The 18,360-nt window shown below is 38.2% G+C and overlaps 1 protein-coding gene and 1 non-coding gene across 2 annotated transcripts; one reads left to right on the plus strand and one right to left on the minus strand.

The window, feature by feature from the left end:
- Nucleotides 1-627: 627 nt before the first annotated feature.
- Nucleotides 628-15,317, minus strand: LOC140743114 (mitochondrial thiamine pyrophosphate carrier). The gene is made up of 5 exons (XM_073074174.1): nucleotides 14,958-15,317; nucleotides 13,111-13,202; nucleotides 10,227-10,422; nucleotides 2,162-2,386; nucleotides 628-993 (listed from the first exon to the last, which is right to left on the minus strand). Exons 1-5 carry the CDS (start codon nucleotides 15,189-15,191, stop codon nucleotides 757-759), a joined length of 984 nt encoding a protein of 327 aa, XP_072930275.1. The 5' UTR covers nucleotides 15,192-15,317; the 3' UTR covers nucleotides 628-756.
- Nucleotides 15,318-17,806: 2,489 nt separating this feature from the next.
- LOC140743814 (U6atac minor spliceosomal RNA) lies at nucleotides 17,807-17,895 on the plus strand. Its single transcript, XR_012102512.1, has one exon. It is a non-coding gene; the product is annotated as a U6atac minor spliceosomal RNA (small nuclear RNA).
- The last annotated feature ends 465 nt before the right edge of the window (nucleotides 17,896-18,360 follow it).

The raw sequence follows: 18,360 nt of genomic DNA on the forward strand, positions 1-18,360 counted from the left end.
CCTCTGATGTCTGTTCGTCTGTCATATGACTCTACCTACTCTCCGACTCTGCTCTCTTGAACTGTTATAGATAGACACATGAATTTTATACGATGTATGGCACAAATGGCTATAAATAAAATAGACACTTCCATGAGGCTTCTGTCCTCAAGGATAGCAATTATACATCTATGGTCGACCTGAAGGAAGACTCCAATTCAATCTGGGGTTCATTACAGATCCATGGTCCAAGGATATTTGTAAAATCTGTAAATATTTTATAAAAGACGGTGGTAGAAACCTCTGTGGTTCACACGTGTTTCTACCGAATAACAGCATTCTATTATTAACTACTTGGTAGCACTTCTGTGTCCTGGTTTGATGGGTGAGTTAAGGGAAACATACTTATCCGAGACACTCCACCTTAGTCCTCGAGGGAAGCGGCGCATCTGTGGTCTACTTTAGGTAGGAATCTAATCTTATCTCGGTTTAACTACAGATGTCCATGGGCGGCAGGGAGTAGCTGCAAGCTTTTATCCTTCTTCTCTATTATAAAAAAAAAGAAATAAAGCACCATAGAAACTATACAAGAATATTTTGAAATTAATTCAATTAAATTTTAAATAAAAACATAGTAAAACGACAACAAATAATACAGACTTTTATTAAGGACTTAATAAATACACTATTTTCAATATAATTTAAATATAGAGATTAATTTACACATTACACATTTTAACTATATGCCTCCGTTTTGAATTATTAAGGTCAGAAATATTACAAGTTTTTGGTCCCACGATTAACTTCTCTAATAAAGTAGCATAGAAGTTCGTATGTAGTGAAGGCTATCACGCTATGTACTTGTGTCTTGTATATAGTGACTTCCCAACCTCTGTACAAACCCGAGATCCCTTCGGCCCTCAGGGTAGTGGTGATGCAGTCCACTAACTTGGTACACCTCACTAGATTCTTGGATGTACTTGGCGCTTGGTATTTATCGTCGGCTTTGTGACTCTGAAAAAAAATACGCTCACTTTATTAGTAATAATGATATAAAATAAATTAAAACAAGCTTTTTAGTACTCTCTAATGATATAAAAAACAAGCTTTTTAGTACTTTCATTTATTTATTGTATTATGTTCTCAGAAACCCCTAATTTGATACCCATATCCTCCGCCACACCTATTTCTGCCTATTAACATGAAAGTGGAAGAACCCTTTGTGGTTCGACTCCGGCGACACCACCGCCACACCTATTTCTGCCTTATTAACAGTAATTTTAAGCTTAAAGTGTGCTAGGGGTACACATACTTTTCCGTGGCGTTCCAGCTTAGTCCTCAGGGGTAGGGGTGCATCTGTGGACGACCTTAGGTAGGAATATCTAATCCTATCTGGGATTGATTACCGATGTCCATGGACGGTAGTAGCCACTTACCATCAGATGGACTGCATGCTCGTCTGCTAATCATATATTATATAAAAACACATACATAGCTTAAAGCTCGCATATCACTGGTGGAAAAGCACACTAAGTGCACACTAAGTGCAGTTAAATCAAATCGTAACTAATATGTACAATTGTACATACTACACTATGATCGCCACAAGTTTGTTACGTTTGTTATTTGTTCAAGTTTGTTACGTTCACATTAAACTAATACCATAGGAACTTGTCAAGTGTCTGCGTTATTTCCTCCGCGATTACTGCGTTCATTTTATATGAGAATCGATAACATTTTCGCTTTATGTAACCACGTTATACGAGTTCTTTGGCGTTAAATGTTACGGTACGTAATAATATGCATTTATTACACTATTTAAGCATATTTAGCTCTACTTTCATTGAATTTAAATAATAATATGCACATAATATGAGCAATACAAAATTCTCTATTGTGTACTTTATTTTATTATCAAAGTGTAAGATTAATTATATATACACATGTTTACTTAGTTAGTATTGACTTATTTTTCACTATGATAACAGGTCTGCAAGTTTGTTTTGATTTAAATCTTATAAGTAGCATAACGTTAAATCATAAATGAGTTCAATTTAGACTTAATAAGCAAAGTTGTTTAAAAAATCAGTCCTATAAGAGCATCCAGCAAACTCGACCACTTGACAAAATCTCGGTACAAAATAATATAAACACCTCTAAATTACATAACACAATAACTTACCCCAATTTGCAGTCGACGCTTGGCTAGCTCCAATGGGTAGGTAGCTGTCTTCGATACAAAGCCAGCAATGGAACCAGCGATGGAGCTTGCCAGCAAAAGGTGTTCTGGTTTGTGGGCATTTGCCATAGGATGCTCGCATTCACCGTTGCAATGATGTAACTGATTCAGGATAAGCGGTTGAAAGCATCTGAATACGGAGAATGATATGCCAATGGCAGGACCCAACTGAAATTAATAAAAAATGTGTTACGGTAGAATAAGTAATACGGTTATAATTTTAAGATAAATATATTAGTATTCAGTTTTTTAATATAGTAGGATCCTTTGTGGTTCGACTCCGACGGCACCACCGCCGCACCTATTTCTGCCTAAAAAAAAATGTTAGCATATTGTGTTCTGATTTGGAGAGTGTGGTAAGGGGGACGTATTTTTCCGGGGTAGCTGCGCATCTGTGGCCCATCTTAGGTAGGAATTTGATCCTATCTGGAATCAATTACATATGTGCATGGTGCGGAAGTAGCCACTTACCATAATCTGGGCAGCATACTCGACAGCTACTCCTAAGCTACAAAAAAATACTTTTAAGTTATGTACTTGATATTAAATTCAGGTATATCATAAAATTGCAAAGGTAACAAGTAAAAATGACCATAAGATTCAAAAGACAATATATGAGAAATGAAATGCCCTCGGGATATTTAAATACAGACAACCCTTTTGTGAAGGGCCTGAGAGCTACAGAAAGTGTGTACACACGAAAGAACATATAACAAATTTTTGTAAGTAAATAAATATAATACTAATTTTAACAGATATGAAGACGTCTCACACAAAAAATATATTTAATGCAAAAAAGGTTAATTAACACATTCAAGTGGTAGTTATTCCACATGAGGTAGGTGATAGAGTAGGCGATGCTGATTATAGTGGGTATTGGCTGTCTATATTCTATTAGTAAGCCTCTCGTCCTTAGTGGCGCGAAAGTGGGGTATGACCACTTTCATGTAGGTACTTCCTCCCTTGTACGGTTTACACTGAGACTGATTTCCACCAAGGACAGACTGTGCTGTGTAGTGTAACATATGGATGACATCAACCTTTTGGATTGATTGATTGATAGCTCAGCTCAACTTTCATAAAAACGTCATTAATATAGCCTTTTACATATTTATTGAAGCGAGGCGACAACCTGGGATTTTGACAAAATAACGGAGTACAGTACAGTAAAATTTATTATTATTTTTGTTTACCAAACATCCTTTTTATATTTTTAACTAGGCATTAATTTTAATCTTTGCTAGGCAATCTATTAGAGGTCGATGATTAACAAGTGGAGTTAGTAATTGAGTTACTTTCTGGACGGATACTAAAACAGGCTGAACTACGTAGGGAAAGATCGCCAAATATAAATAATTATATACAGTTTAAAAACTAAAAACCACGCTAAAATTGCACAAGAAAAATCGTTAATCCAGATTCTTGACGATCCTGATGGATGGTATAAAATTATTAAAATAGTGTCTTGTCATCGGTTCTTGATAATTGTTCAACATTTTAAATTAATCGGACCGTTCAAAGTGGGTAAAATCGAGTTCAAAGATTCCGTTACATACATACATACATAGACACAACCCAAGCTAATAAAAGCGTGGTAAAAACAAAAACAGGTACTGAAGTAGTGTGATGGATTGCTGCCGATTTTGGCTTTAACTTTTGTTACGTCCAACATCGGAAGGGCATTAAACACCACGACACTATAATCTGTCCTAAAAATAATATTAGTAATGGCACAAAGCATTATAGTGTAATAACACCTCCTAACCAATATTATAAATCAGAATGTGAGTTTGTTTGTTTCTCGCTTTAACTATATAACCGATCGTCATGGAATTTTGGACACACATTTTCAGGGGTTCATAAAAGGATGAAGGAGGTAGAACCCTTTGTGGTTCGACTCCGGCGGCACCACCGCCACACCTATTTCTACCTAATAACAGCAGTGTTAGGCGCTGCTGTGTTCCGGTTTGAAGGGTGTGGTAAGGGAGATAGACTTTTCCGAGGCGTTCCAGCTTAGTCCTCAGGGGTAGCGGCGCATCTGTGGCCGACCTCAGGTAGGAATATCTAATCCTATCTGGGGTTGATTACAGATGTCCATGGGCGGCAGTAGCCACTAACCATCAGGTGGACTGCATGCTCGTCTGCTACTCTCATATTATAAAAAAAAGGATATAGGGACCCGGACATATCTCTAATAAGTACCGATTGCGAGGGATTGATAGATAAAACCTGTGAGTGCGAGTGGAGCCGCGGGTAAGAGCAAATTTTTTTATATTGACAAATTATAACATTAAAATTAATAAACAGAAAGTAAACTTACGAATTATAATATTTATGACGTTACAAGAAAGAGAAGGTTGGTAGATTTTTGCATAAACATAAGGCAAGCCAGCAAATTGTAGTGTATATTATATACATTTAGTATATAATAAGTATAAGTATAAGGTGTTTGTGATTTATTTAAAATAAACTAACTATTTACTACGCTTTTAGTTTTTATCTATCCCTCCCGAACGGTACTTTCTATGGGATAAAAGATATCCTATGTCCTATTTTGAATCCTTGACAACATCTGTACAAAATTTAATGACAATCGGTTATGTAGTTAGTAGCCAGCGCGGATACCTATGGCTTAATCCTTCTCGTTCAGAGATAAGTGCCCAGCAGTGGGACAGTAATGGGTTGAAGATGATGTCATCATCTTAAACCCATTACTGTACATAAGTAGTTAACGCGTGACAGCGTAGCAAACAAACAAACAAATATAGAAACAAACAAACACACACTCGCATCAACAATATTGATTAGTGTTAGGATGTTTAATGCAATGAAAAACTGCAAGGTTTTACCGTTGCAAGTTTTTGCAGTATACATAAGTTACACCGTAATGTATGACATTTCTCTTACTGGAAGTTGTAGAGTCTAGTAGGTACGTACACACGCCGTTTCCTCGTTCTAGCTTATTATTATCGACTTATGCTTACACTTTTCACGGAATAACTTGTAAAATAGTACTTGAGAGTTTCAACTACTTACGGTAAGTACTAAGTTCTACCTTTTTACCACGCTTTTATTAGCTCGACCTGTATGTATGTATGTATGTATGTATGTATGTAACGGAATTTTTGAACTTGATTTTTACCCACTTTGAACGGTCCAATTAATTTAATATGTTGAACAATTATTAAGAACCGATGACAATACGCGATTTTAATAATTTTATCCCATTCTCCTCATCAGGACCGTCAGGGATCAGGATTATCGACTTTCCGTGTGCGATTTTAGCGTGGTTATATTTTTATAATTATTGTGTAATGTAGACGTAGCAGACGAGTGAACAGTCGACCTGATAGTAAGTGGCTAGTGTCGCCCATAGACATCTGTAATCCACCCCAGATGGAATTAGATATTCCTACCTCAGGTCGGCCGCACATAACTTGGAACGACTCGGAAAAGTAAGAGTATGTCTCCCTTACCACACCCTTCAAACCAGAAAGGATTAAACCACAAAGGGTTACTACCTTTGAAATTAGATCTGGCTGATTATTTTACGAATAACGTTTGTAGGATACGCATCCACCAGGCTTTAATCCCACAGCTGGGACAGACAGGAGTCTGGACGTTCGAATATCTAAAGACGATGTTCGCACTAGCTGTAGGCCAAACAGATCAGGCACATACACGGCACGTACCTTAAATACTGCATACAGTCTAGATGACTCCCACCGGCGATAGTTCACAAGCTCGATGGTTGATGATGTCGGGTTCTGGGATGATGGGGTTCGAAATTTTGAAGAATAACGGATTTGTTAGCAGCGCGCGCGCGTCCGATCGGAGTTCCGTTAGGAGACTTGAATTCGAATGTGACGTTTGTGACGGCCGTGTATGACAGGTGAAATTATCTGTCATTCGTCACTGTCATGACCGTAGGGGAGATTAGACCATCGAATTAGAATTAGTATTTGATTGTAAACAAACACTTTACGGTAACGGAACAACTTTATAGTTACGGTTCGTTTACATCTACCGACACAGAGCGTAACAGACGCGTGCCGTGACAGGCAAAATAGTATTTATATTTACCATAACACGATTACACGACTTCATAGACCAGTGACAGACTAGGATTGTCGGAGGTCTTGGGCTAAAAGGTTGAATGAGGCCCGAGGTGGAAAGTTACAGCAGGCCCCTAGTCTAAGAAGTCGATGTAATTTACAAGCTTTTAAAAATTTCTTTATGAGAACTTCTAGACATTTGGATGCCACCCAGGACCAGAGACCCAGGGCGCTTTCCACTTGCCTCCCTATCTTAGTCTGACAGTGGCACAGACACCGGCCGTACTCGTAAAAATATTGTACAACAAAATATTATTCTGTCTAACGTGGGCTATGCCTGATACATTCAAGGTATTTAGCAATAACTGTAATATGTTTGGTGAATAAAAATTTGAACAATATTTGTGTCATCATGTAATCATCCTATTATGTCCACTGCTGGGCACGGGTCTCTCAGAATGAGAAGGATCAGGGAGCCTACCACCATCTTTGAAAAACTATCGTAGTTCAGGAAAGTTTTATTTCCTCCTTTAAACAGTAAAATATTCCGTCATACACAATTAAACAAACTTAAACCCTTATTAATTTTTCGCTTATCCATTGTATATAACCAACTGAAATTGACATATTTTGCTTAAAAAGTTAAATTTCCTGCAAAAAAGTACAAGTATGATTAAAATAATATTGTGTTAAGAGATGGTAGTAACCCCCCAGGGCCATAGTCCACCGCGCTGGCCTAGTGCGTATTGGTAGACTTCACATGCCTTTGAGATTTTTTTATATAAATCTCTCAGGTATGCAAGTTTCCTCACGATGTTTTCCTTCACTGTTTTAAACAAATGGTACAGTGTTGCCAGGACAGATTTGTAATATAACAGTGCACTGATGAAAAAATTACAGTAGATCGGCAAAAAAATATAGTGAACGAGTTTTTGCCTGCGGCTTCGCTCGCGTTGCGAAGTAATATTATTAACAAAGAAGATTTATACAAACTTTCGTGCCCTATTTTATCCCCTTGGGGGTAGAATTGATCAAAATCCTTTCTTAGAGGATGCTTACGTCATAACATCTACCTGCATGCCAAATTTCAGCCCGATCCGTCCAGTGGTTTGGGCTGTGCGTTGATAGATCACTATGTCAATCAGCCAGTCACCTTTGAGTTATATATATTTAGAATTTAGATATAGTGAATGATAAAGTCAAACACAGTGTTTTTAGTCAAATACACTGTAAAATTGTAATACATTATACAGTGAATGCAGTAAAATAAAGTAAAATTACAGCAAATATACTGTAATTACAGTGCATCTGGCAACAACGAAGTGATAATTAATTTCTAATACGCACATAACTTTGAAAAATCAGAGGTGCCTGCGGTTTGAACCTCGGACCCCTCGTTCGAAAGGCCGAGTTTCTTATCCACTAGACTATCACTGCTTAACTTAGACTATATTTATATTGATTTGATATTATATTGATTAAATATCTACTAGATATAGAACTGTCAGTAACATGTAAACCACCTTATTGTACCTATATCTATTAACAAATAAACTATTTGATTTGATTTGATTTAAACTTAGAACAATATTTAGGCTCGACTTGGCGGAGGCACTGCCGTGCCTCCAGATATTGGTATAATAAAAATTATTTGTCTGCGCTTAACGCGGAGACCGGTATTTATGTGTCATATACACTGCTACATTTTATGTAACGAGCGGGCAGGCAGCCTACTTGGAACTTCCACGATGCATAGCGGTTACGACGGCGGTCTAGTACGTAGAGTTTCGGGTTCATTTCCCTGACGGGTAAAGTTTCATTATAATATGTACTACAATGTGTCTTGATTACGATAATGACGATTTATCAATTGCAATGGCTGTTTTAAACACGCTGCCTACAGTCACAGCCCCATACTAGGGAAAACTGTGTTGTGGGTGTAATAGACACAAACAATAAAGAATTATCTGTATTCTTCTTTGTGTGGTTCCATCCAAAAACCCAGACCCAAAACAAATATCCAAATTCATCATTCAGATATCTGTCTAGCCGGGGATCGAATCTGGAACAATTTGCGCGTCAGACCGGTACAGTGACCGCTCCGTCACGCCGTCTCGTAATTATAACTATGCTTAACTAAGCCTAGCATTGTTTGTAGGCCGCATCTCTTGGTTAATATTAAGAGGATTTCGCGTTCCACTTGCACCGTGATGCGGTCACTCACCGTTTCAATACGAGGGTGCTTGTGCAAGTTATAATTCCTATCATTAACCCGTACTCGACCACATGCGATTCAGTGGAATTATGAGTTTGCAATCCGGAGATTATAACAGCTTTGTCGATAGGGTTGTCACACGTAATATATCTTATAGCTTAGTCAATATTAGTAGATATAATTTAAAATTATCTGTATTAATTTATCTGTCGGTAACACAAATGTCGCGGCTCTCCCTGAAGCACTAATAAACTATAATGTGGGCGGAAAAAGGTTGTCAGAAACATGAAGTACATATATTATATTTGTTTTTTAATCTTAAGTCCGCTCCACATTCTTTTTTATAATATAGCAGTAGCAGACGAGCATGTAGTCTACCTGATGGTAAGTGGCTACTCATGCCCATGGACATCTGTAATCAACCTCAGATAGGATTACATATTCCTACCTGAGGTCGGCGTCGGGTGCCCGACCCGTATCCTTCAAAACAGGACTCAACAGTCGCGATGGTCCCGCCGGAGTCGAACCACAAAGGGTTCACCTTCAATGGTAACATGTAAGTAAATATGTATATATTTATAGTTTTGCAATGTATTTGCAAAAATACCATTTTATTCTTTAAGAAGAAATAAGGACAGAGCTTATTTGTATAACCCTAATTTTTGATTACGCAGGAAGTGGATTTTTACAAAAGGATGAAACATTTGTAAATATAACAGATGAAAGAAGATTGATTGTTTATAAACAATTATTTAAGGGGTTTTCATATTATAAATCTATGTCGCGGTTGGCTACACGGATCAGGCGACCGTGTTAGTCTTCAGTAGTGGCAGCGAATCTGTGATCTGTTTAAGACAGAACCCATAATCTATCTGGAGGTACAGATACCTAGTAGCGGGAGAGAACACTCACCAACAGGTGGACTGCTTCGGTTTCAAAAAATAAATCATTTATGAGTTTTTAGAGAGAATATATAGTACATGAAAAGTTGGTGAGTGTACAACTATTGATACCAAGTGCCACCTGCACTTCTAAAGATAATAATTTAGTAGTACTTTAATGTAAACATAGTTGATAACATATTGTGTGCATGTATGCAAGACCACCTACGCATGTAACCCTTCTGAAATATCGCAACGCTAAGCTAGACACAAGGATAAAGTTGCCTTACCACAATAAATTTGTTAGGTAGCTAAGGTATGGATGTCTTACGAATACAATAGGGATGCTCGATTTTCATTGCTGAGTTTCGGTAGCTAAGCTATTTTTGTGACTTAAAGATTTGAGCTACTATGGATGCGAGATTTATCTTTCTCTCTTAGACTATCGGCCTCTTGATCGGGGTCCGAGGTTCAAATCCCAGGCATGCACCTCTGATTTATCAAAGTTATGTGCGTATTAGAAATTAATTATCACTAGCTTAAACGGTGAAGGAAACCATTGTGTGGAACCCTGCATACCTGAATTCTTAAAAAAGTATTCAAAGGTATTCAATTCGCATTTAGCCAGCGCGGTGGACTATGGCCTAATTCTTCTTATTAGAGAGGAGACCCGTGGCCAGTGAGAGCAGTAGGACAGAAATGAGTTGATAGTGATGCTGCGTTAAGGATTGCGAGCGGTGCAGCTATTTTCCCTAGCATGTTACTAGCTTAGCTCACAAATCTCTGGTGGAAAGATATCCTAAGCTGTGACATATATTAAGCAACAAAGTAGTTTATAATATAGCTATAAACATCACTTGCAACATTGAAGCCGACCATCCTTCGTAGAAGGCGAGTATCCCACCAGACTGGTATACCGCCTTGGCGCCGTTGTACAGCCCTTTGTATTGGTCCTTCACGAGCATCTGTCGTGTTCTGATCACTTCTAAGGGCACTGTGAGAGTGGCGCTGCAGCATCCCGCAAATATCCCGCAGAGAAATATTAGGAATGCCCTGAAAATTTAATTTAGATTTTATTATAATACAATAGTAGCAGACCAGCAAGCAGGTCCCTGTAGTTTCGGGACCAGAATATGGCTACGGTATCCCCTGCCAGTCGTAAGAGGCAACTAAAAGGGGCTTCCGGGGTTGCGGGCGGCAAGAGTGGGAGCTCGAACCGCCCGGACAGCGACCCTGGGAAGGACGGCGGTATGTGTGGTCGCATACCGTCATACCGTGCGGTAAGAATCCCACATAACCCCGTGCCGCTCCCACGGCACAACCTTTTGAAGGTTCCCCCTCGTAAAAAAAAAACAGCATGCAATCCACCTGATGGTAAGTGGCTACTGCCGTCCATGGACATCTGTAACCAACCCCAGATAGGATTAGATCTTCCTAGGTCGGCCACAGATGCGCCGCTACCTCTGAGGACTAAGTTGGAACGCCTCTGAAAAGTATGTCTCCCTTACCACACCCTTAAAAAGAACGCAGTAGCGCTTAACACTGCTGTTATGAGGCAGATAAAGGTGTGGCGGTGGTGCCGCTAGCGTCGAACCACAAAGGATTCTACCACCTTCAAAAATATAATAGTAGGTATTATTTATTTATTTTACATAAAAACGAATATCATTACGTCATTTCTAATACGGTAGCGTGGTTCTTTAAATTTTAAACAAAATAGCACAATACATAGTGATACATAGAATATATTTATTTATTCTTTATGAACCTTACAAAAATGTAAAGGCACAAAGGCGGACTTAATGCTATAAAGCAGCGTTTCCCAACCTTTTTCAGTCCACGGACCCCCTTAATAAAATGAAGAGCAAAAAAAAAAACAATCCCCGCCAAAACATAATTTGAAAGACTGATTTATGTTTTTGTTTTTTTTTAGATTATTAATAGTGTTATACATCATTGGATGCATCTTTTTGATTTTTTTAAAATACCGTGTGCTTACATCACGTTTTTGTAATAAAAGTGGTTTGCTGATTTTTCATTTAGCGACTGTTTTACATTTAATGAGCAATTTATGTATGGTCCGCAGATGACACCGCGGACCCCCTTACATATACTCGCGGACCTCCAGGGGTCCGCGGACCACAGGTTGGGAAACGTGGCTATAAAGTATTCTCTGCCAATCAACCTTCGGGCAGTAGGAAAGACAGCGATGGCGGCATAAAGAAAAGAATATATATATACAAACACATTACTATATATATATCTATATAAATATACTATATAATATAAATACATACAGATAATATATACATCCGAAAGTTAAGAAAAAAATACCATATTTCATTCGTTACACGTTACATTTAGAAAATGTGCACGAAGTATAATATATAGTTTACATAGCGTGAGAATAGGTATCAGTTCTTTCTGCAACGAGTATTAGTATTCTCCAATTTCGATTACGCTTAGTGAGATTTAATACGCAGAGCTTGTGATCTCAGGCCTTATTTACTTTCTCTGGTTTCGTTATAGGAAGGCAGACTTAGCACATTGCTATCTTTTCAACTTATTGCAACTTGAGTAGGAGCGCAAAATAATCTCTATGAGTTCCATTGCTATACAAATACATAAGGAGTATGTGTTTTGTTGATTTTTTTTTTACTTAAGTGTTAATGTAGTTTGAACTTAATTTTATTACCTATTTTTACTTATTATACAGTTTTTACAAATTCCATTTACTTAAGTCCATTCTAATGAAATTTTATCGCATTTCTATAGAGGTTTCCTATTTCAATAAGTAAACCGTTTATGTGGTTAGTAAAACATAAATTTATCTAAACGTCTATATTTTGGCATCATTTAAACTAAGTATGTTATAATAATACATAGTTGATCATTGTGTTACAGGTAGTTTCAGGTGTGATCCCCGGCCAGACAGATATTTGAATGATTAAGATATCTGTACTGGGTCAAGGAGTTTGTTATCCGTATTTATGAGTATTCATGGCACCCAGGTACAAAAAAAAAATAGTGTGGTGCTATGAGTGTAGACAATGTATTTTTATTAGATTGGAGTTGCAGGCGAGCGTGCATCCTACCTGATGGTAAGTTGTTATTTCCGCCCATGGATATCTATAATCAATCCTAGTTAAGCTACGTCCTCGCGCCTTATTTGCCGTGATGTCAGCGGAGAGGACATACTTGACATCTATCGTGTAAACCCCATGATTCTCTTCTGGACCCACTTTGTCGTGATCACGGGTATGCTTCTAGCACTCCTCCGCGTTCCCGATGGTATTTGCTCTCATGCGGGACTATCCTGTCTTACCCATAAGGGCTAAGCTGGACTGCCTCGGATAAGCATGTCTCCTCTACCACATTATATCACTTTATTTTCGACGAGTTTATTGTCATTTTATATATATTTTTTTTTTATAATATAGCAGTAGCAGACGAGCATCCAGTCCAACTGATAGTAAGTGGATACTGCCGCCCTTGGACATCTGTAATCAATCCCAGATAAAATTAGGTTTTGCTATCTGAGGTCGGCCACAGATGCACCGCTACCCCTGAGAACTAAGCTAGAACGCCTCGCAAAAGTATGTCTCCCTTACCACACCTTCAAACCCGAACACAGCAGCGTTTAACACTGCTGCTATGAGGCAGAAATAGGTGTGGCGGTGGTGCCGCCGGAGTCGAGCCACAAAGGGTTCTACCACTTTCAAATATTGATGTCTTACTTACTTATATCCGTTGTCATTAGTCAGAGTATAGACATATTTTGTGCTTAATTCATAGACATAGAACTGGCTGCTTATTGACGCAATAGAATGTATCTGAAACAAATAGTAAGCAAAAAAAAGGTAAATACGTAAGTTTGTAAACAATACAATAACAACCACAAACATTGTAAAAACGGAATAATTGTAAGTGAAACTGTCAGTACGCTTATTTTTATCACTTTTAAAGGTTTTGATTGCGTATTTTAGAAGCAACTGAATCAATTTTGGGAGGAACTTACATGGAAAAGTTACTTTTAGTCCGTGCCAAACTGCTAGTCCGCTCTTGTTGCGAGCAGGTGTAGTCATACAATATGCTATGGCGACGTGATTCATTTCTATATTCAGAGCGGACTAGCAGTTTTACGCGGACTATACCAATTATGAGTGCATTAAGTTTCTAAAGGATGACAAATCGAAAAAATTCGCTGGGATTGACTGGATTTCATTAGCTGAATCACATCAAAAATCAAAATTAATATGCATAATGACTAAAATAACCATTACAACTGTGCGTGGATCTTCCCAGATGTGTAGAATTATAGTTTTTTAATATGATATAGGATTAACAGGCGACGATGCAAACCAGCTGATGGTAAGTGGTTACTGCCGCCCAAGGACATCTGTAATCAACCCCAGATATTATTACACTCCTACCTGAGGTTGGCCACAGTTGCGTGGACTAAGCTGGAATTCTTCGGAAAAGTATGTCTCTCTTACCACACCCTTTAAACCACAACACAGCAGCGCTTAACACTGCTTATTAGGCAGAAATAGGTCGGCGGTGGTGCTACTTTAATTCCCCAACCATATGTGGATTGGAAAACTAGACACACCTTTAAGAATTAGAGAATGCTCTGAAGTATGGGTTTTTAAATGTTTTTATTCACCGTTAAAGCAAGTTCGCTTGGTATTCGAATGCCAAAATAGTGGGCGAGTTTGAGTATAGTGTAGCTTTCTATCAATGTAATCACAAGTAGGGCTCAATACCATCTAATAATGTAAATGGAATCTTTTTTTTTATAATATAGGAGTAGCAGACGAGCATACAGTCCACCTGATTGTAAGTGGATACTGCCGCCCATGGACATTTGTAATCAACCCCAGATAGGATTAGATATTCCTAGCTGAGGTCGGCCACAGTTGCGCCGCTACCTCTGAGAATTAAGCTGGAACGCCTCGAAAAAGTCTGTCTCCCTTACCACACCCTTCAAACCGGAACACAGCATCGCCTAACACAGCTGTTATTAGGTAGTAATAGGTGTGGCGGTGGTGCCGCCGGAGTCGAACCACAAAGGGTTCTACCACCTTCAAATCTACCGCAAATCCTAGAATTTACTCCAAATCTTAGAATTTACCCCAACTCGGGCTTTTACAGTAATATATATTATATGCATATTTACCTATACAAATCTAGTAATTTAATATGTATGTGCAATAGTGGTAGTAAGGGTGGGCGGCCTAAGATTTTCTAAGTGTTAAAATCTACTCAAGAGCACCAGACAAACCTTAAATTTAATTTTGATACTATATTATTTTCTTTGTAAGTATCTACTACACTATGACACATGTAGTATACCACATATTATTATAATTTATATTTCTTTAGGAAGACCTTATTTTTGTCATTCTATTGTTATAGATAGTGGTAATACACACTACCGATTTATTGATTAGCTTCATAAATACTTACCTTAGATAGGTCAATATCCTTCTAAACAAAAAACCTGGTTCAGTCGCTGGGCGTTTACAACATTTTCAAACAGTTACCAATTACAGTTTATATAAGTGTAATTGTGTACGTCTACACACCTGTCCAAGATTGTGGCCTTGCCAGAAGGCTGTAATGCCTTCCTCCATCCAAATCTTCTTAGTGGTCTCAAAGACGGATTTGTGTCTATTCGCCGACAACTGTCTGGACAACTGTGTTCTTATTTTTATTACGTCAAAAGGTTGAGTTATGAACCGAGTTGTTACGGCGGATACGCATCCTGCTATCAGCTTTTGGTTAGGCGTCATCGTGTCGTCTTTTTTGTAGCCGACCATTGTCTGAGCAAACGCATAGTGAGCGAAAAACCCGTAGGTTTTTCTTATAAATCAATCTTCACCGAAATGGACCATTTTTACAATTTGACGGGTGACGGCAATTTGGCAGTTATTGACAGTATTGATTTGTTAAAGGAGGGTTGCAGAGTATTACGGGGAAAGACTATGGATCCCTGTTTTATTCATTTATTAATGAACTATAATAAATGTGCAACACTGGAAAATCTTATTCGGTGCTCAAAATAGGTCGTAGATAGCTATGATTAGATTGAATTTTTAACACGTTTTCTCTTTACGATTGGACAACGAATATAATTGTAAGAATAGGGGCGGCAAAAGTCTTACAGGAACGATTTCACTAAGACCAATAAAAAGAGGTTCTACTTATATTATTGTTTATGCACAAAAGATACAGATAATTTTATACTTTTACTAATTCGTAACTTGAGCTCTACCATGAAACAGAAAAAAAAACTCTTCTATGAGCTCTACAAAGTAAAACTGGGACGGATGTGTAAACAAATTAATTATCGCGTCGATATTGATGTATGGTTTAAAACAAAAATAACATAAAAAGTAAATAATAATAACATAGTAATAGTAATGGGACGTCCTTTTCTTAGATTATAATAAAATATTGGTAAAATTAAATTCAAATGTATTTTCCATAATGCTAACTGCATCGTATCTTACGAACAATCTTGAATATTTGAGATCGGATGCGATCCGGACCAAATTTCGCCATAAGATTGTAAAATACGCGGAATTCCTTTGGGAAACCGGCATTGCCTTTCAAGTGGCTTCGCAGATAGTATGTTGCCAATATCATTGAATTTGAAAGCGCTTAAACCGGATCTGAAATTGTACCATTGATAAGTTTCCTTGATAATAAAATGTGTATTATTATGTTCTTCGCTGCATCTCACTGGTATTATTATAAATATTATACATGAACAAATATATAAATCAGTGATAGCCTAGTGGTTAAGAAACTCGGCCTCTTGGTCGAGGGGTCCGAGGTTCCCAGGCACGCCACAACACTGATTTTTCAAAGTTATGTGCGTATTAGAAATTAATGATCACGTGCCTAAACGATGAAGGAAATCATCGTGAGGAAACCTGCGTACCCCTGAAATCTTAAAATAAAACGTTTTCAAATATGAAGTATATGAAGTCTACCAATACGTACTTGGCCAGTGCGGTGGACTATAAACTAATCCTTCTTATTGTGAGAGGAGACCCGTGCCTAGCAGTGGGATAGTAATGGGTTGATGATGATAATGAATATATCACACATATTCAATGTAATTGTTAAAGTCTTAACAAATTTACATGTACATCTCCAATTTGTTAAGAGTTTGAAAATAATAAATCCTACTTAACACAGTTGACCAAGTAAAAGTCGAATTCGCACACGGAGGGTTCCGTAGCACCTATTGTTTTTTATTATTCTTAGTATTTGTCATCATAGCAGCCGTAGAAGTGAATTGTGAAAATTTGAACGTCCTCTTTATTACGACGACTCAATAGATAAAGCCAAAAAAGTCGAAACATGGCTCTTGTTATAAAGGCCACCATTATACATTATCTGTGGAAAGTTTAAAGTGTCTCATAGACTTATATTTTTTCTCTATGCTTCTACGGTTCCAGAGATAGAGCCCTGTGACAGACGGACAGACGGCTTATTAGTAATAGATTTCCGTTTTTACCCTTTAGGTACGGAACTAAGTTGCACGAAGGTGAATTTATTTTTGATACATCGTCAATATTTATAAAATCTTTTATTATTTAAACATGTATGTATACATAGATATACTACTACGTCTTTATTAGTGGTATATCTATATATGTATATTATAGAAAATTTTGAATATCTAACGCATATATCCATCAGAGTTGTGCGAGGCAGCTACGAGATGAGTGAAGCTAAGTTACGGAACTATTTGTGCTAAGAGGTTGCTTAGGTTATAGTACAGCCAGTTCCAAAAGTAGATGAACATATTAAGGTTCCAGAAATACCTTCAAGCGTTCATAATTAGCTGAACACAACTAGCACCATAATTAGATGAACGTTATAAAATTTCAAAAGTAGATAAACACTACTGTCAAAAGTAGTTGAACAGTGACATATCATATAGTGACGTTAGCTATTTTGCACATACTATTTTCAGTTACTTTTGACGCGTTAGTATTAATCTACTAGATACTTTATGATGTTTATCAAATTATGATGCTAGGGGTATTCAGCTATTCATAAACGCTTTGGTGTGTAGGTATTTTTGAAATATTCATCTGCTCATCTACTTCTGAAGGTGACTGTACATAGGACTTGTAAGACGGACGGTGTCTACTTTGGTCTGCACATAGCTACTAGCTACATAGGACTTGAATCTTTAACTGGCATTTCGTCGTATACACATTACTCTCCCACTGCTGGGTACGGGTCTCCTCTCAGAGTGAGAATTTAGGCGAATTGGTCGACTTCAAACTTTGAGACCATTTTTTTCATAAAGAAAAACTCTCGGGCGTGTAGTTTGTTTAGGCAAGTGATAATTTGTAATACACACATAAATGTAAAAAATCAGAAGTGTGTGCATAGGATATGAACTTCGGTTTTGTCTATTGAAAGGAGAGACGGTTAGCACTCCCCTTGACAAGGATGGAACACATAAGGTTAAGGGCACAATCATGATCATTTTTTTTCTCGGAGGTGGAGTCGCCGCGGCCGTAGGTAAAGGCCAGGCTCGGTGTCCCTGTAGTTCTGGGATCAGAATATGTTACGGTATCCCCTGCCTGTCGTAAGAGGCCACTAAAAGGGGCTTCCAAGGTTGCGGGCGGCAAGAGTGGGAGCTCGAACCTCCCGGCTAGCGACCCCGGGAAGGACGGCGGTTTGTGTGGTTGCATACCGTCGTGTACACCAGACGGAATGCGGTGGCGAGCGGTATGCTCAACTGGGTGGAGCCCGAAGATACAACGCGCTAAGAGGACTCCGGTTGTGTTCCTTTGGAGATCCCAGAGTCCTTTATGCAGCGCCAAGGCCGGCCACCGGGGGGTTTTTAGTGCAGTAAGAATCCCACATAGGTCTGTGTCGCTCCCACGGCACCAGTACCTTTTGAAGGTTTCCTCCTCGAAAACAAAAAAAAAAGGCATATGAACTTCGAACCCCTCG

Source organism: Epargyreus clarus, unplaced genomic scaffold (genome assembly GCF_041222505.1).
Source record: "Epargyreus clarus isolate Ecla_fem2 unplaced genomic scaffold, WU_Ecla_fem_2.2 ptg000007l, whole genome shotgun sequence".
Lineage (NCBI taxonomy): Eukaryota > Metazoa > Arthropoda > Insecta > Lepidoptera > Hesperiidae > Epargyreus > Epargyreus clarus.